The sequence below is a fragment of the Drosophila yakuba genome, chromosome X (genome assembly GCF_016746365.2).
Source record: "Drosophila yakuba strain Tai18E2 chromosome X, Prin_Dyak_Tai18E2_2.1, whole genome shotgun sequence".
NCBI classification, from domain to species: Eukaryota; Metazoa; Arthropoda; class Insecta; order Diptera; family Drosophilidae; genus Drosophila; species Drosophila yakuba.
Window position 1 is genome coordinate 8,738,427 of NC_052526.2, and position 14,741 is coordinate 8,753,167.

The following is a 14,741-nucleotide window of genomic DNA, read 5'->3' on the forward strand; positions in this document are numbered from 1 at the left end:
TGCCATTTCGACAGCCGTTTGATGGTTTTCTTGCCCCGCAGTTCTGCTGTGGTTAGCACTTTTCCAGCAGCTCCCTCCAATTCGAGTTTAGTTGTTGTTTGAGCCGCCATTGCGTGACAGCCGTTTGTCTCATCCTCCCCCCCCTCTCCCCGAGGAGCTCCTCCTGCCACGCCCCCATCCACACGACAGCCACACGACCCCGAATTCTTCAGTCACTGAGTGCCTGAATGACAGACGGCATGGACAAAGCGACAGACTGGCTGACTGACTGACAGCGAAATCATTGAAATGTCACTTGTGCTGTCACTTTCGCTGGGTTTCCTTGCGGTGGTGCGATGCGGGTGGTGCTGTGGTGCGAGGGGTGCGAGTGGTGCGAGTGGTGTGAGTGGTGTGAGTGGTGCGAGTGGTGCTACACGCTGGAAAATGTGTATTTCCTTGCAATGTGAGGCTGGGCCTAACCTTTAGAAAACGATATGTATTTTTTTACTGCGCAATACTAGGCTGTAAACAAAATTCCGAAAAAATATCATGTCTTGTCATTCATTAAATTGTTCGTGCAAATTAATAAAAGAACAAAGAACATATGACCCTGATTGGTCCTGCCTACCATCAAAAGTATTTAATGTATAAAATATACGATATAAATAATTATTAAGACCCCACCTTGGGCGTCATAGTATTGAAAAGTTCTTTTCTTTTATACACAGTTTGATATCCCCTTTTATCCGACTGTATTTCGCCATGTGCCACGTATTGGATTTCAGTGCGGACAAAGATTTCCCCCGCCCAGTCACTTAATGTCAGTTAATTGAGCTGCCTGCCACGGCATTAAATCGCAACGCCCCCCTTTCGCTTTTTGCATAGGATTAAAATATCCTTTGGCAGTATGCCACCAAACACGGCGGCAACGAAAAGAAAATTAAAATCGAATTCGGTGTGTGGGGTGTGTGGTGTGGGGTGTGGGGTGGTGTATTTGGATGGGAAAAATGTGAATGCATGCGAAAATAGAATACATTCGTGGCCGGGCTTGCTGGTTGGGTTGACTGAAAATGCCGTTTTTTAATTGAAATTGCACTCATCATCATCTATCATATTTTCAGTATTCGCAGCGTTATTTTTGAAGACTTAATTAAATTGACAGCCCGCAGGCAGGCGTTCTACATTTAAATTCGCATGTGCGCATGCATTCAGCTCGGGAATTGTCACCTGAATATGGAAAATATATATGTAGATATATATACATGTATATATGTATATATAGATTAGTTGCTTACCTTTTGGGGAAATGTGGGAAAAGTTGGGAAAAATGGGTGGGTGGGTTGTTTGTTTGCCGAGTGAGTGAGTGGGGGAAGGGGGCTTGAGTTTAAGTGAGTGATAAGTCCGCCACTCGGACAACTGAATCCCCATCTGTATTGTGAATGCATATGCATGCTCCATCTATTGCTGCTGCTCGAGTATATATTCACATTCTCGAGTCTCGAGTGTGGATACTTTATTTGCTGTGTTATTACGCACCTGTTTCGGTTCCCTTTTGGCCAGAGCATCGACACTAAAAGCATATTCCCGTTGCCCCTAAAAGCATGCTGCATAATTTTAAGCTCCTGTTCTGGCGCCATGCAAATGCATTACGTGCCCTCGATAAAAGTGGGTGTATGTAGGTGTATGTAGGTGTATGTAGGTGTCTGTGTGTGTGCGAGGACGTGTCTAGGTATAGGTATAGAAAATATTGCCTGTCAAACATATCTTTGGCTAAATTCATGCGTGGCCATCCCGAAAATACCGAACCCCCCGGAATCCCGATGCTTGAATCCTGAGTACTGAATCCCTGAATCCTGAATCCTGAATCCTGAATCCAGGATCCAACTCAATCTCGCGGCATATGCGGGCGTGCGTGCCAGTGTGGTAAGGCAAAAATCGACAAACCCGCACACATCCATAAGCCATTTGACGTGGCACGTGAGTCAGCTTATGAAAATCATATTTCTATACAGAAACAAACTGGATATATGAGATATATACATACATAAATGTTTGCAGCCACGACTCTGCAATGCCCTCCAATGATGGATATTCCTTTCGCAGTAGCAAAAGAAAGGCATGGAATGGAAAGGAAAGTAATGTCACAGGTATTCGCATTAAACTGACGTGAAAATTTCTATCATTTTTCGGGACACACACATATCAGGAAGTAAAAGAAGTGCAGAGCAAAAATTTGATTCTGGTAATTTATTTGAAATTTCAAACGAAAATTAACCAAGTCCTTTGAATTAAAAATATGTTATATATTTATTCAGTTAAATTTAATTACGTCAGGAGCAAAAATATTTTATATAGACTTACATATAGATCGCTTAACTTTTCATTTATTGATATGTCAAATTTAAAGAAAATATTATGTAAGCACTTGTTTTTTGTTGTGTACGATAAGCCCGCGTTGTTTTCTGTGTGGCTGGTTTTCCTAAAGAGTTTTCCCAATAGATCGTGTTTGAGATTTGTATTTATTATTCCACTTTGTGCGGGTTAAATCAAATTTGCATATAAGACGTCGACTTTAGGATACGCCAAACACTTTTCACGTCCACATTCACATTCACATTCACTTCCCGACCGCAAGAGCTGGCAAAACTTGATGAAAGACTAAGAACCGGCGCGTATTATAATCAATGGCTAAAGGATTGGCTGGGATGTAAGGATGATGGAAGGAAGTGCGAGTGTGTGCGTGTGTGCGTGAGTTCTCAATTGAGGTTTTCACTTCAAATTGGTTTGGTTTAGTTTGCTGAACGGATTTCGGTTAGAGAGCCAAGTGCTGTGCTCTTGTGGTGCCCAAGAAGATGTTTCTGTTTCAAGCGCCGCAATCCTTTGTGCGTGTGTTTTAATCATTTCACGTGGCTGGCTCAAGGACACTCTGCATCTGTATTTACGCGTAGGTGTATGTCTTTAAGTGTGTGCGTGTGTGTGTGTTGGCCAGGAAACGGATCCTCTTTTTTACGCCTCCCAATCAGTTGTTAGTCAATCAGAGACGGAGGCGCCTAAGAGTCCGCAACTGTTTTCACCGTGTTTGACTGAACTTAAATCAAGTCTTCCTTCAGAGTTGCCGGGCAAAGGCAAAGTTTTCCACTCCCGTTTAGTTGTTGTGGCCCGTAACTAATATAAACATGCATGCCGGGGGGCAGGAACTCCTAGTCCTAGTCCTGCTGCTTCACCTCCTGGCAGGACCCCCACTCCCTTCCACTTCCTTTCTTCCTTCCTGCGTGTGTGTCTAAGTTATTGAAGTTGATTGTGGCTGCTGTCCTTGTTTGACTGCCTGCAGCAAACCAATGGGGATGCGACTGGGGTTGTGGATATATGGATGTGGGATGGGGATATGGATGTGGTAGTGGCTCCAGATTCGAGGGGGGGAGGAGCTGCTACTGCTTCTGGGAACTCGGAGTAGACCACAGAATGCGTGCACGTTATGTTTACTGATTGAAGTTCAAGCGTTGGCCAAATTAAATACAGCAAAATAACCCAAGGTAGATAGAGAAAAAGAGTGGAATCAGGAAAATTCAAAGACAAAAAACAAACCAAACAAAACAAAACAAAAAAGTTGGGGCAAAAAACCAAAAACCTAAACGAAAAACCTAACCGGAAAGTTGCTGGGGGCAACTGCAAAAATTCTGGGAAATTATAGAATAAATTTACATGGAATTTAATTATTTCATTACCAAACTTATGTTTTCACTATGAAGAAAGCCTGTCGGCTTATGAAAACAATATTTTTTTGTTAATATTTTAACAAAATGGGTGTCGCTTGCAGTTGATGCAGTATTCAGGAACTTTCGTACATCAATTTGGATTTTTATATTAAACTATTTTTATAGACTTCTTATCATTCGTTATATTCAGGAACTTGCGTACATAAATTTGGATTTTTATATACAGCTACTTTTATAGACTTCAGGGATATGAAATACATCGTTACGCATTTCATTATTTTTGTTGGGTTCTTTATCTTGTTAAAGTATATAAACCAAAGACCCGTTTATTGCAGAGTAAAAGGTATACTAGATTCGTTAATATTATTTTGATGAAAACTATAGAGTAGTATAGAGTAACTTCTCTCAGTGTTTAAGACCATGTAAATGTCATAGTTAGGTGGCGTGGAGAAGGGAAGGGGTTTTGGGGGAGAGCCAGCCGAAACTGTAACCAACACATACATAACAGCAGGGGGAAAAAATAATGCAGAAATGTGTAACAAAGCGTTGCTACTTCATTAAAAGCGTTTGATGTGCGCCTGTGTGCGTGAATGTCTGTGAGCCTCTGTGCGTGTGTGAGTGAGCTGAGGCTATGCATATGTCACGTATTTGTTTTGCAGTTGCTCAAAACTGTCCCAACTCGTTTGTTCATCTTCGATGTCATCATCTTCGCTTTGCTCCGTATTTAATGAAAACTGCTCAGTTGCAGCAAAAAGTTGCTCCTTTTTTTTGTGTCCGCTTTTCTCATTTTGCTGGAGTCCTTGCTCCTCCTCACCTCCTTTGTCACCATTTTCTTTACGCATAGTAAAACCGAAGTTGCACATTTTTTTTGCCAGCTTTTCCCTCTCTTTGTCCCTCCTCTTTCCCTCATTTTTTCCTTCATCACTTCCCAATACGAAACCGCGTCACCGATGTAAAGAGTTTAAATGGGAAGGGAAAGTGTTAAAATATTACCTTATATGGGATTAAGCATATACTTAAACTTTTACTTACCAAATAACACTTCAATTTATACTAACTAAGTTGAGACTGCATTTAAAAAATCAATTTAAATAGGTTTTTTTTTTATCAGTTTCGGCTTTTAAATTCTTTTTAATACCTGCTATAAGCGAGCAACCCGATTGTTTATGATTCTGTTAATACATTCGCAGCGCCTTGGGATATTTTTATGGGAATTGAATTGAATCTGCAATCCGAGCGACTTGCGTCTTGCTTTTGCTGGAATTTGGAGTGTGGGGAAAGTGTGGAAATGGAATTGGAAAGTGGGTGGGTGGGTGGCTTGGATGTGGGTGGATTTCTGAACGTGCGTTCCACTTACGCAGCGACGGTAACGGTAACGAAGGCGATGCTGGCGACGCTTTTAGCAGTCGCATTATGCATGCAGCAATGCCGCGCGTGTATGTTCGTCCGTCTGTGTGAGAGTCCTGTTCCCTGAGTGTGAGTGTGTGTGTGTGTGTCTATATATGTGAGGGGCGAGTGAGTGTGTGTGTGGTTGTGTGTGTGTGGGTTGGCTTCAGCAAAAAGTCCAAAGTAGGGCATGGCACTTAATTGAAAAACTTTTATGCGGTCGACAACGCAGCGAGAGAAACGAACTCTGGGGTGAGGAAACGAACTGTGGGAGTGGCAGAAAAGGCGGACAAACGGACAGCACCTTTTCTGTACACCTCCCCCTCTCCCTCCCCCTGCTCAATCCGCCTCAATCCGCCCCAAGCCCCCCCAATGGTGGCCAGCCCCTCAAAATCCCATCCTACACAGCTGTCCCATCTCATCCAACGGCAATAAAAAATAGTTTATTGTGGCACACAAAAGGCTTTGTGTCCTTGTCTTATATTCCTCTCGCTTGCCTGACTATTTTGATTTTTCCCCACATTAAGCCCGTTTCCATCATCTGCAATAATGCCACTTTATATGCCAGAATACACGTGTGTGTGTGAATAAATATGTGCGAGTAATTTGCATATGCACACAAAGAGATAGATGAGCGTTATGCGAATGGGATAGGATATACTTTATATAATAGGCTGTGGGGAGGCGGTATTGTCTAAGACAATATGAGCTAAGCCTTTTCGGCCGAGTTGCATTGATTCAGAGTAATTCAGCAAAACTATTTAGTCAAATAATCTTCACGGGACTTAGGCTAGGCAGGAATGTCATCGATACTGCTTTAACAATGAATAATCCTGGAAATTATTAGGGCTTTCTAAAATCAATCGGATTATTATAATTAATTAAGAGTGTGCCTAGTGAAGTCAAATTTGATATCTTTGATTTTCATATTTTCGCTTAGCTGTTTATTAGCAAGGTATTTGTTTACTCAATAATGATAGTTGTGCATACGCACAATTTTTCAGTTTAGCGTCGACACGTGTTAGTTGCACCACTTCAATAGAATTGAACTTCATTCAATTGAATGTGTACTCAGGTGTCTCAGAACATTAACTCTATAATTTAGGGCACTCGCCACTTATTTCATATTGATATACAATAAGACAGTGTATATTGAATTTCAGATAATTCAGTTAGTTCTCAACATAAAGCGAATAACCACAGACTAGCTGCAGTTATGCCATTTTATTTTCTTTTATTTTTTTGACCGGAAGTATCACCGGCAGTATCCTTGTCCATTGTGACACTTCTTGATTCAAATTGCAAGCTTTGTTTTTATTTTCCTTACTTGTTTTTATTTTAGGAGTACAAAAATGTAATTCTTTTAACTTTCTGACCATTTTTAGCCAAGTTATACAGAAAATGCCAATCGTAAATATTGAAATTTTGGCGAAAATCGTTTTTCTGTTTTTTTTGCGTAAATATATATCGGTATTTTTATCAGAACATTTGAAATATTGGTCCGAATATGGAATGTCATACCTCGTTGAGCTCGTAATTAAATTCCCAATCGAACTGTGTTTTCAGAAAAAAATTATATATTTATCACATTTTTTGCAAATTTTGATGATGTTACCCCTTACAAAAAAAGCCAAAATTTGGCCAAAAATTATTTTAGCAATGTCGAACAAAAAGTGATATATTTAGTTAGAATTGGTAATTAGGAGTACAAAAATGTAATTCTTTTTACTTTCTGAACATTTTTAGCCAAGTTATACCGAAAATACCAATAGTAAATATTGCATTTTTGCCGAAGATCGTTTTTTTCTATTTTTACCTAATTAATTATCAGTATTTTTATAACAACCTTCAAAATATTGGTCCAAATATGGAATGGCGTACCTCGTTGAATTCGTAATTACATTTCCAATCGAACTGTGTTTTCAGAAAAAAAGTAATTTTTTTTCACATTTTTTGTAATTTTTGATGGTGATTTTTGAATATTGGCCGAAAATCGTTTTTCTGTTATTTTGCGACTATAAATATCAGTATTTTGATCAGAACATTAGAAATATTGGTGCGAATATGGATTGTCATACCTCGTTGAGTTCGTAATTAAGTTTCCAATCGAACTGTGTTTTAAAAAAAAAATTCTATTTGTTTCGCATTTTTTTCAAATTTTGATGATGTTACCCCTTACAGAAAATGCGAAAATTCGGCCAAAAATTATTTTAACAAAGTCGTTCAAAAAGTGATTTGGTTAGTTAGTATTGGTAATTAGGAGTAAAAAGATGTAATTCTTTTAACTTTCTGACCATTTTTAACCAAGTTATACCGAAAATACCAATCGTAAATACAGTAGAATCCGGTTATAACGACTCCTCTTATAGCGTCAGTCAGTCAGTCAGTTATGGTACTAGTACTGCATGTAGGGATTCGTCGCTTTAATCAAATTAAATTTAAAATAGCGAATATCCATTAAGTCTATAGCCTTATGAGTCCATCAGCATAAGTTAGTCTGTACATTTCTCGTTTTCTGCTGGCCTCGCTTTTCTTTGAAGTCGAATTGGAAGCCATCGGGCTTAACATTTTAATTGGATATGCATTACACGACGTAAGGGTCTCTCTGCGGTATCGACATCGGCATCGGCTGAGGGATAAGTGCTGGTCAGGAGTCGGCTAAACAGTCTATTTATCAATGGGCCAGGAATGCCAGCTCGCTTTGACCCCCTGGATGTCTGCCCCGATGTTATGCTCCTTAACCAGCTCCCTTTTGGCCTGTTAGCCAGTTGTCCATCCATCGAGCATTTGTGTGCTGCGAACACAATGATGAGGCAGCTGCTGACGTGCTCGTCATCCGCATCCTAGTCATCACCATGCTCCTCTCATCCTCATTGTAGCTGCCTTTGAGATTTTCCAGGCGCGCACCAAATGAAAATCCAATGACACGCAGTCACACACACAAATACACAAACACACACACTGGCACACACACACACAAATGCAACGAGTGCAATTTTCTGCCAACTTGGCCGCACATTTGTGGAGAATTGTTAGGGAAAGAACATGGAGAAAAGCGCAAAATCATTACGATTTGAATGCCATAAAATGCGTTTTCTCGTTTCGAAAGAGGGGGGGTGCTGGGATTGTGGGTGGTTTTTGGATCAACCTAACAAAAAAAAAAAAAAAAAAAAATAGCAAGGGGACTGAGGTTTGGGTTTGGGTATTGTGTGCTTAACCGCAAAGTGAGCAGGAAAATGTCTTTTTTAGTCGACAGCTAAACACTATTCAGTCTGCCACTTCCACTCCCACTCCCACTAGCAATTGCACTCCCTTCTATTTTGTCGCTCCCCTGACATAATAAACTGAACTGTCGTAGACATGCCACGCCTCCAGCTCACCCACCGCCCCCTGAATGTCCTGAACGTTTTTTCCATTTTCCTCGCACATGCAATTGGCAGAAGAAAACTCAACACACAAAAGGCGTCGCGTGTACTTGGTTTCTCTATTATTTTTTTCCACGTTCTTGTTTTTTTTTTGTTTTTTTATATATTTGTCTCGGTCAACAGTAGGTAAAAACAAAAGGCGAAGAATAAGAAAGTCGCTTGCATTACATTTACCCCCCAACTCCCTCACCTGCCCGAAAAACACCTGGGCTTTCAACGTGATTTCGCCTTCAGTTGGCCAAGCGATATCCCCGAGCAACAGAAACAATCAAATTCAGCTTAACGACAAACACTTGACTTACATACCCCCAGATGCAGACAACTGTAAAGGGATGCCAGTTAGAAACAAGGGCTACAATTAAATGGGACATATAGGATTTAAGATGTTACTTACTTGTGGTTACTCGGACATAAGTAACTTCCAAACAAAGTCCTTCTAATGCTTCATAGATTGTTGGAAAAAATGCGAATTTTTGTTTAAACATGTCAGTCAACCTCATATTTAAATCATTTAATTGACTGTATGCCTTATGCAGCAAGGATCGACACACGTGCTGCCCGAAAAAGGATATGTAGTCCTTTGCCAAGCCATTGCAAAATGCCAGCAAAGAGGTAATAAAGCTCTTATCATTCTTGAGGCAATGAGCATACTGCCATCCTTCAACTCTACATTTTCGCTGCAGCGCTGCCGTATGCAGAGTTTTTATTTTCGTCAGCTTTTTTTTTTTGGCTGTAATCCGCTTTACAACTTCCTCGAGTACCGGGCCATCCCTTTACATCCTTGCGCCCACCGTATATCCTTCTACACCCACCCTCTAGAATCTAGAATAATCATAAGCTAACGGCGCCTCAAAGTATGCAATGCATGTGCAAAACTATGCTAGTGGGTAAAAATGTCTGTATCTGTGTGTGCGTGTCGTGTCGAGTTTTTGTGACCTGCAGAAGGGTGAATTAAATTGCATTTTGTATTGATTTCAATTAAGTTTTGTTCACTTATCCGGATGGGGGGAAAACTGGGGAAATGGGCAAAACTTTTCCTCTATCTGGCTATGAGTGTATGTGTGAGTGTGAGTACTTTTTAGCTTTCCCGGCAAATCGAGTGGCGTGTTACGTATACGCCTCGTTGCGCTCCAATTGGCTGGAGTTCCCCTGATTGATTGTCTAATTGTATCGCCGGCAAAAGTGCAACCATCGACGTGCAGAGTTGGCAATCCTCCATCTCCATCTCCATCTGATTTGTGGTCACCCCTTCCCCCCTGTTGGCCACGTAATCTAATAAAAATGTGATTTTAATGTTTTCTTAATATCATACACACACCCACACACACTCACCGAGATATCAGCGCAATATGTATGTGTGTGTGTGTGTGTGAGGGAAAGAATTTAAGGAGGGCCACAAAAATGTAACTCGATATTTATAGCACGCAATTTTCTCGGAAGACGCGTGGGTGTGCCGCTTGTAATCCTTTCGGCAAAAACTGGGGAATTAATACTTTAGCAGTAGCTATTTATGCGCGCGCACATGTCGCAAAGCATTAAAATGTCAAATTTGGCTTGTAAAATACACCCTGCCATTTCGAATTTTATTTGCCATTTGCCAGTGTGGAATTTAATTAATGCCTCTAATCGTAATGAAAAGTAATGCGCCCACACACAAAATTAAAAGCCAATTAGGCGGTGACGAGAAGGAGGCGGCTTTTTCCCATAACTCACGCGGTTTCTCTCCATTCCCCCGCATGAAATGCAACCGCTCCTGGCCAACTGAAATGGGCGCCCATAAATGCCAATCATTGCAGTCCGGCCAAAGGGCTCCAGCTCCAGGCGCTTTCTTTTCGTCCTTCGCTGCCCCACCACCTCCTTTGGACTTTGGAGCGTACAAAAAAAAAAAAAGAAAAAAACTGAGGCAAAAAGGCAAGCGAGCAAAAATAACAATTCAGCTTTTAATTTCATTGCTTTGAGCACTCTCCTGGGATTCGCATGATAAATGGCGCCGGCCAAAGCCAAGCCCCGTGGAAAAGTGGAGGCGTAGGCAGAGGGGGGAGGGGTGATGGGGGGATATGGTACAGTCAGCCAGGCAGCCAAGTTCATTCACACGAACTGTGTAAATACAAAGAGTCGTAGATCTGCACTGAGCGAAAATGTCACGTGAGTAGTGACCCACTAACTAGCATTAAATTAAATAAAATCAGACAAAACATAAAGATGTCTTTATGTGTTCGATACCTTCCTCCATATGTTCTCTTATCTGAAAATCAATTAATTTGTTTATTAATATGTTTTTGCCCCTCCAAAGGTATGCAGCAACGAACAGTTAATGTTAAATGTCTGAAAAATGTATTGCAAATGAATTCCATTCCCACAAATGCAGTAAAATGTTAAATGAGCTGAAACATTTTAGAAAAATGTTGCATCAATATTATTATTACTAAAATGTTAATTGAAATTTACATAATAATTGAAATGAAACTATTTAACTTTTGCCTCAGTGAGCCGAGAATAAAGTACAATTATTTGGCGTGCGGCGAGGAATGCCATCGCCCCGCGGTAATCCCTCAAAATGTATATATTTCGACCAATTCCACGAATGGCTAACCCTAACCCCTAATCGAACTTTCAAATTCGTGGCCAACTTTTCTCACTCGAAAAAAAAAAAAAAACGTTGAAAGTATGGCAAAACAAGGAGGAAAGCCAGACATTCGCCTGATATTGTTTAAATGAAATTCGAATTGACTCCCACACCTCAAAGTGGCAGCCATTTTGTATTTGCCTCAACATTTTAATCTAATTTCAATGTTCTCTCCCCCCCCCCAAAAAAAAAGCGAGGGGCCACAAAGGAAAAACGTAGAAAAGTTTCACTGAACCACAAAAAAAGAAAACAGGAATTCACGCAGTGCAGGGTCGATTCGCGCGAAAAATCCTGTGGTCAGTCGTTGAAGATGGCCATCCCTATATATATATACGTACATATCCCCCAGTTCCTCAGCACTCACAGTTTTTCACCCACTTCCGCCTGCACCCCGATTTCTATTCGCCTGTCAAAGCGGTGAAGTTAACGCCAATTGCCCGACGCTCTCAATTAACTTTGATTAAATGGAAGCAATCCGCATTCCCCAACCTTTTTTCGCCTTTATCTTTTGCATGGGTAATGGTATTAACATAACTCTGACAAGGGGTTCTGTGCACTTGGATCGTCCATAAATACAGCTTAGTTTGAAATGTCCGAAGGGAAAATGCGCAGAAATGCATTGAGTAGCTAGCCAGTCTCCAAATGACATGTGACTACTTCTATGTAATTGCTTGATTACTTAAACGACATGGTTACCATGGAACTTTAATTATATACAGTAGATGGTGGGTCAAATCGTAGGTGGTCTCAAAATGGAAATCAAACTGCCTAGAAGTCAAGTCTTAGGTGGTCGTAAAATGGAAATCAAGGTGCCTAGAAGTTAGGTGGTCTCAAAATGGAAATCAAAGTGCCTCGAAGTCAGGTATCATTAATATTGTAGCTCCAATCAGCTGAGAAACGAAGCTCCGAAACGATCAAGGCACAAAGGCCATACAAATTGTTGAGGGACCAAGCAGGAAAGTTCTCTGGATTTGGATTAACATTTGGATTGGGACAGATGGTTCTCTCTGGACATCTGGCATGGTGGCTGACTAATTGTCGGGTGCTCCAAAGAAATTCAAATCCATCTGGACCAGGTAGTTTTATTAGGATTTGATTTGACCCCAAAAATGTTTGCCTTTGACAGGACTCGTTCTGCAGCGCCTTTTTTGGTCCTTGACTGTGCTGGTTGGTGGCCCTCTCGTTGGGTCGTGAAACCCTTTTCATTTGCATTGCATCGCAGCTTGCCTTTTTGCGCCTAATTAAGATGACCAACGATGCAGGCAGCCAGGACACGACATGACCTGCAGTTCCACAGCTGCACATCCTTTGAGCGAAAAACTGCACAGTGGCTTCCCAGTTTCCCAGCTTGCCAGCCTCCCAGCTGAAGCGACTGACCCGGCTTATTATCTCATCTAATTTACGGGGCTTCCCCCTTTCGACCGCTCACCAGCACTCACTCGCCCGGCTAAATGAAATCAAGCCGTGTAATGAGCAAAAAACTTTCTAAAATGTGCCAATGCTCCCCAAGCAAGACGGAGTCCATAATTTTCTGTTAACGAAAGCACCAAAATTCCCCAGCTGCTCCAGCTTCATTGCACTTTGAAAAACCGGAGTCAACTGTTTGGCTCCTTATTAATAATAGATCATGCCATATTTTCACAAGGAGATTGTATTTCAGAATGAAACCTGCATTTCAATGTTGTAAATGCGTAATTATGCTTGTTTACATAAATTATTTTAAGGTTTCTAGCTTGTGTCTCCTGAAAACCACCACCTTCTTTTAAGAAGCTTGACTCTTTTTCGTCAACTGCATGTACTATACTATATTTAAATAAAAACAATTGCGCGCAATGCGCTTCCATTTGTGAAGTGGGCAAAATTATTCAGGGAGCTGCGACAGAATCGCAAAAATTTTAATTGTCGCATGCCGTTGTTGCTGTTCCTGCTGCTGCTGCTGATGTTGTTGTTGTTGTTGTCGACACATCCTTTGGATCCACACACATACACACACACACATAGACACACAAACTTTACTTTACAGAGCCTGCAGGATATCTGCGCTGCTGCCGTGTGTCCTCGGCAATGTTAATGTGTCCATTGTGCTGGTTAACAAAACCAATTTGCCTTAGTGGATTTTTATGTTGCGCTTCGGTTTTGCAGTTCCGGGGCAACAACACTTTTGTCTGCGGTTTTCCGGGTTTGTTTGTTTGCTTGTTCGTCCATTTGTCAGTTTGTTTGTTTGTTTGTTTGTATGCCTTGCCGACTGCACAATATTGCTGTTTTTGCTGTCTCTCAACTGGTTATGAACTTTTGGCCGTTTGTGTAGTTCATGATTTGCTTTTAATTGCACTCCGCCGCAGGGCTCATTTGTCCAAAATGCAAAGAAATGGCTTCTCTGGGCGTCTAATTTGGTTGTAAGAATAGGAAATGCCACGCTGAAATCTTATTAGCAATATGGTAATGTCTTTAAATTGAAATTATGTAGCTTACATATAAAACTTAGCTTAGATAAGAAGACTTTTTAGATCATAATTGGTTTGGGGTTTAATCAAAGGCTGTGGCATTTAAGTATAATTACTTGTATAATTGCTTATAAGTGTAATTAATATTTATTTCTTGGACTTCCAGCTACCATAAACCGAATCACGTTCCTGACAAAGAGACTTGGCAATACGTAAGGTGACCAAACACCAAGATGTCGACACATTGGATCACTTTTCTGGGCATTTTGTGTCTGCTCGCAGGTGAGTTCAACTAGTTCTACTTTCCACCGCCTTCTTCTTAGGCTCTTGGATGACAGTTCTTGGGTCAGGGGCTTGTGGTAAACAGGACACCTGTTTCAGGGTGCATGGGGATTGTGGGATGGCGTTTTCGAGCCACAGACGGCATCTGCCACGCCCCCTTTTTCACCATGAAAATCTCTTTTGCATGCGCGGCACGTAAAAACAATTTCGTTTGGCTCGAGCATCCGCGACTGCAGCTTCATCAGCAGCATGCCGTGCAGAAATTGTTTTAAATCATCTACTCCGCCATCTATTTTATAAACTGAAATTTAAAATAACAAGCTGTAAGCGTGCTTTGATTATTGTGGGCGTGGCACGAAGAAGGAATCGCAGCAGGACTCGAAATAGAAATAGAAATCGAGATAAAATAAAGGCAGCAGCAATTCAGCGCATAGCAAATTGCAAATTGAGCAGAAAAGCATTCAGTTGCTGACATTTACAGGAGAAGAAAGAGATTCAAAATACTGGATGGCCATATTCCAGGTTTTTCAAACAAATATTCAGAAGTTACAGAAGTTCGTCATAATTTGAGTAGTTCGATAGCAAGTGATTGCATTTATGTTAAGATATATAGATGATACGTAACAGTTATACCTTCTTTTTTATTTTAATTCGAAATACAAAACATTTGAGTGCCACGTACTTTCATTGTTATTATTTAGTTGGTGACTGACGAACTCAGCAGTTCAATAGCCATATTAAATGGCTTTTTGAGGTCGCCAGCACCGGCGCCTTGATGAAATTAATGTTCGAGTCAACTGATGGCAATCAATAAAATGTCAAGCTAAAAGAAATTGTTGGTCTGATTAAAGTCAGCTTAGCTGGAAGTTCGTGCCTCTCAACT

The 14,741-nt window shown here is 40.9% G+C and overlaps 1 protein-coding gene across 6 annotated transcripts in view; it reads left to right on the forward strand.

Moving 5' to 3' along the window:
- Nucleotides 1-14,741, forward strand: part of LOC6524725 (zwei Ig domain protein zig-8) — a 135,692-nt gene that overhangs the window by 71,147 nt on the left and 49,804 nt on the right. For all 6 annotated transcript variants that reach the window (XM_015190362.3, XM_015190361.3, XM_015190364.3 and 3 more), the window contains one exon: nucleotides 13,743-13,858. In XM_015190362.3, coding sequence (XP_015045848.1) covers nucleotides 13,810-13,858 — 49 coding nt within the window. In that variant the 5' untranslated portion in view covers nucleotides 13,743-13,809. The remainder of the gene's footprint in view (nucleotides 1-13,742; nucleotides 13,859-14,741) is intronic.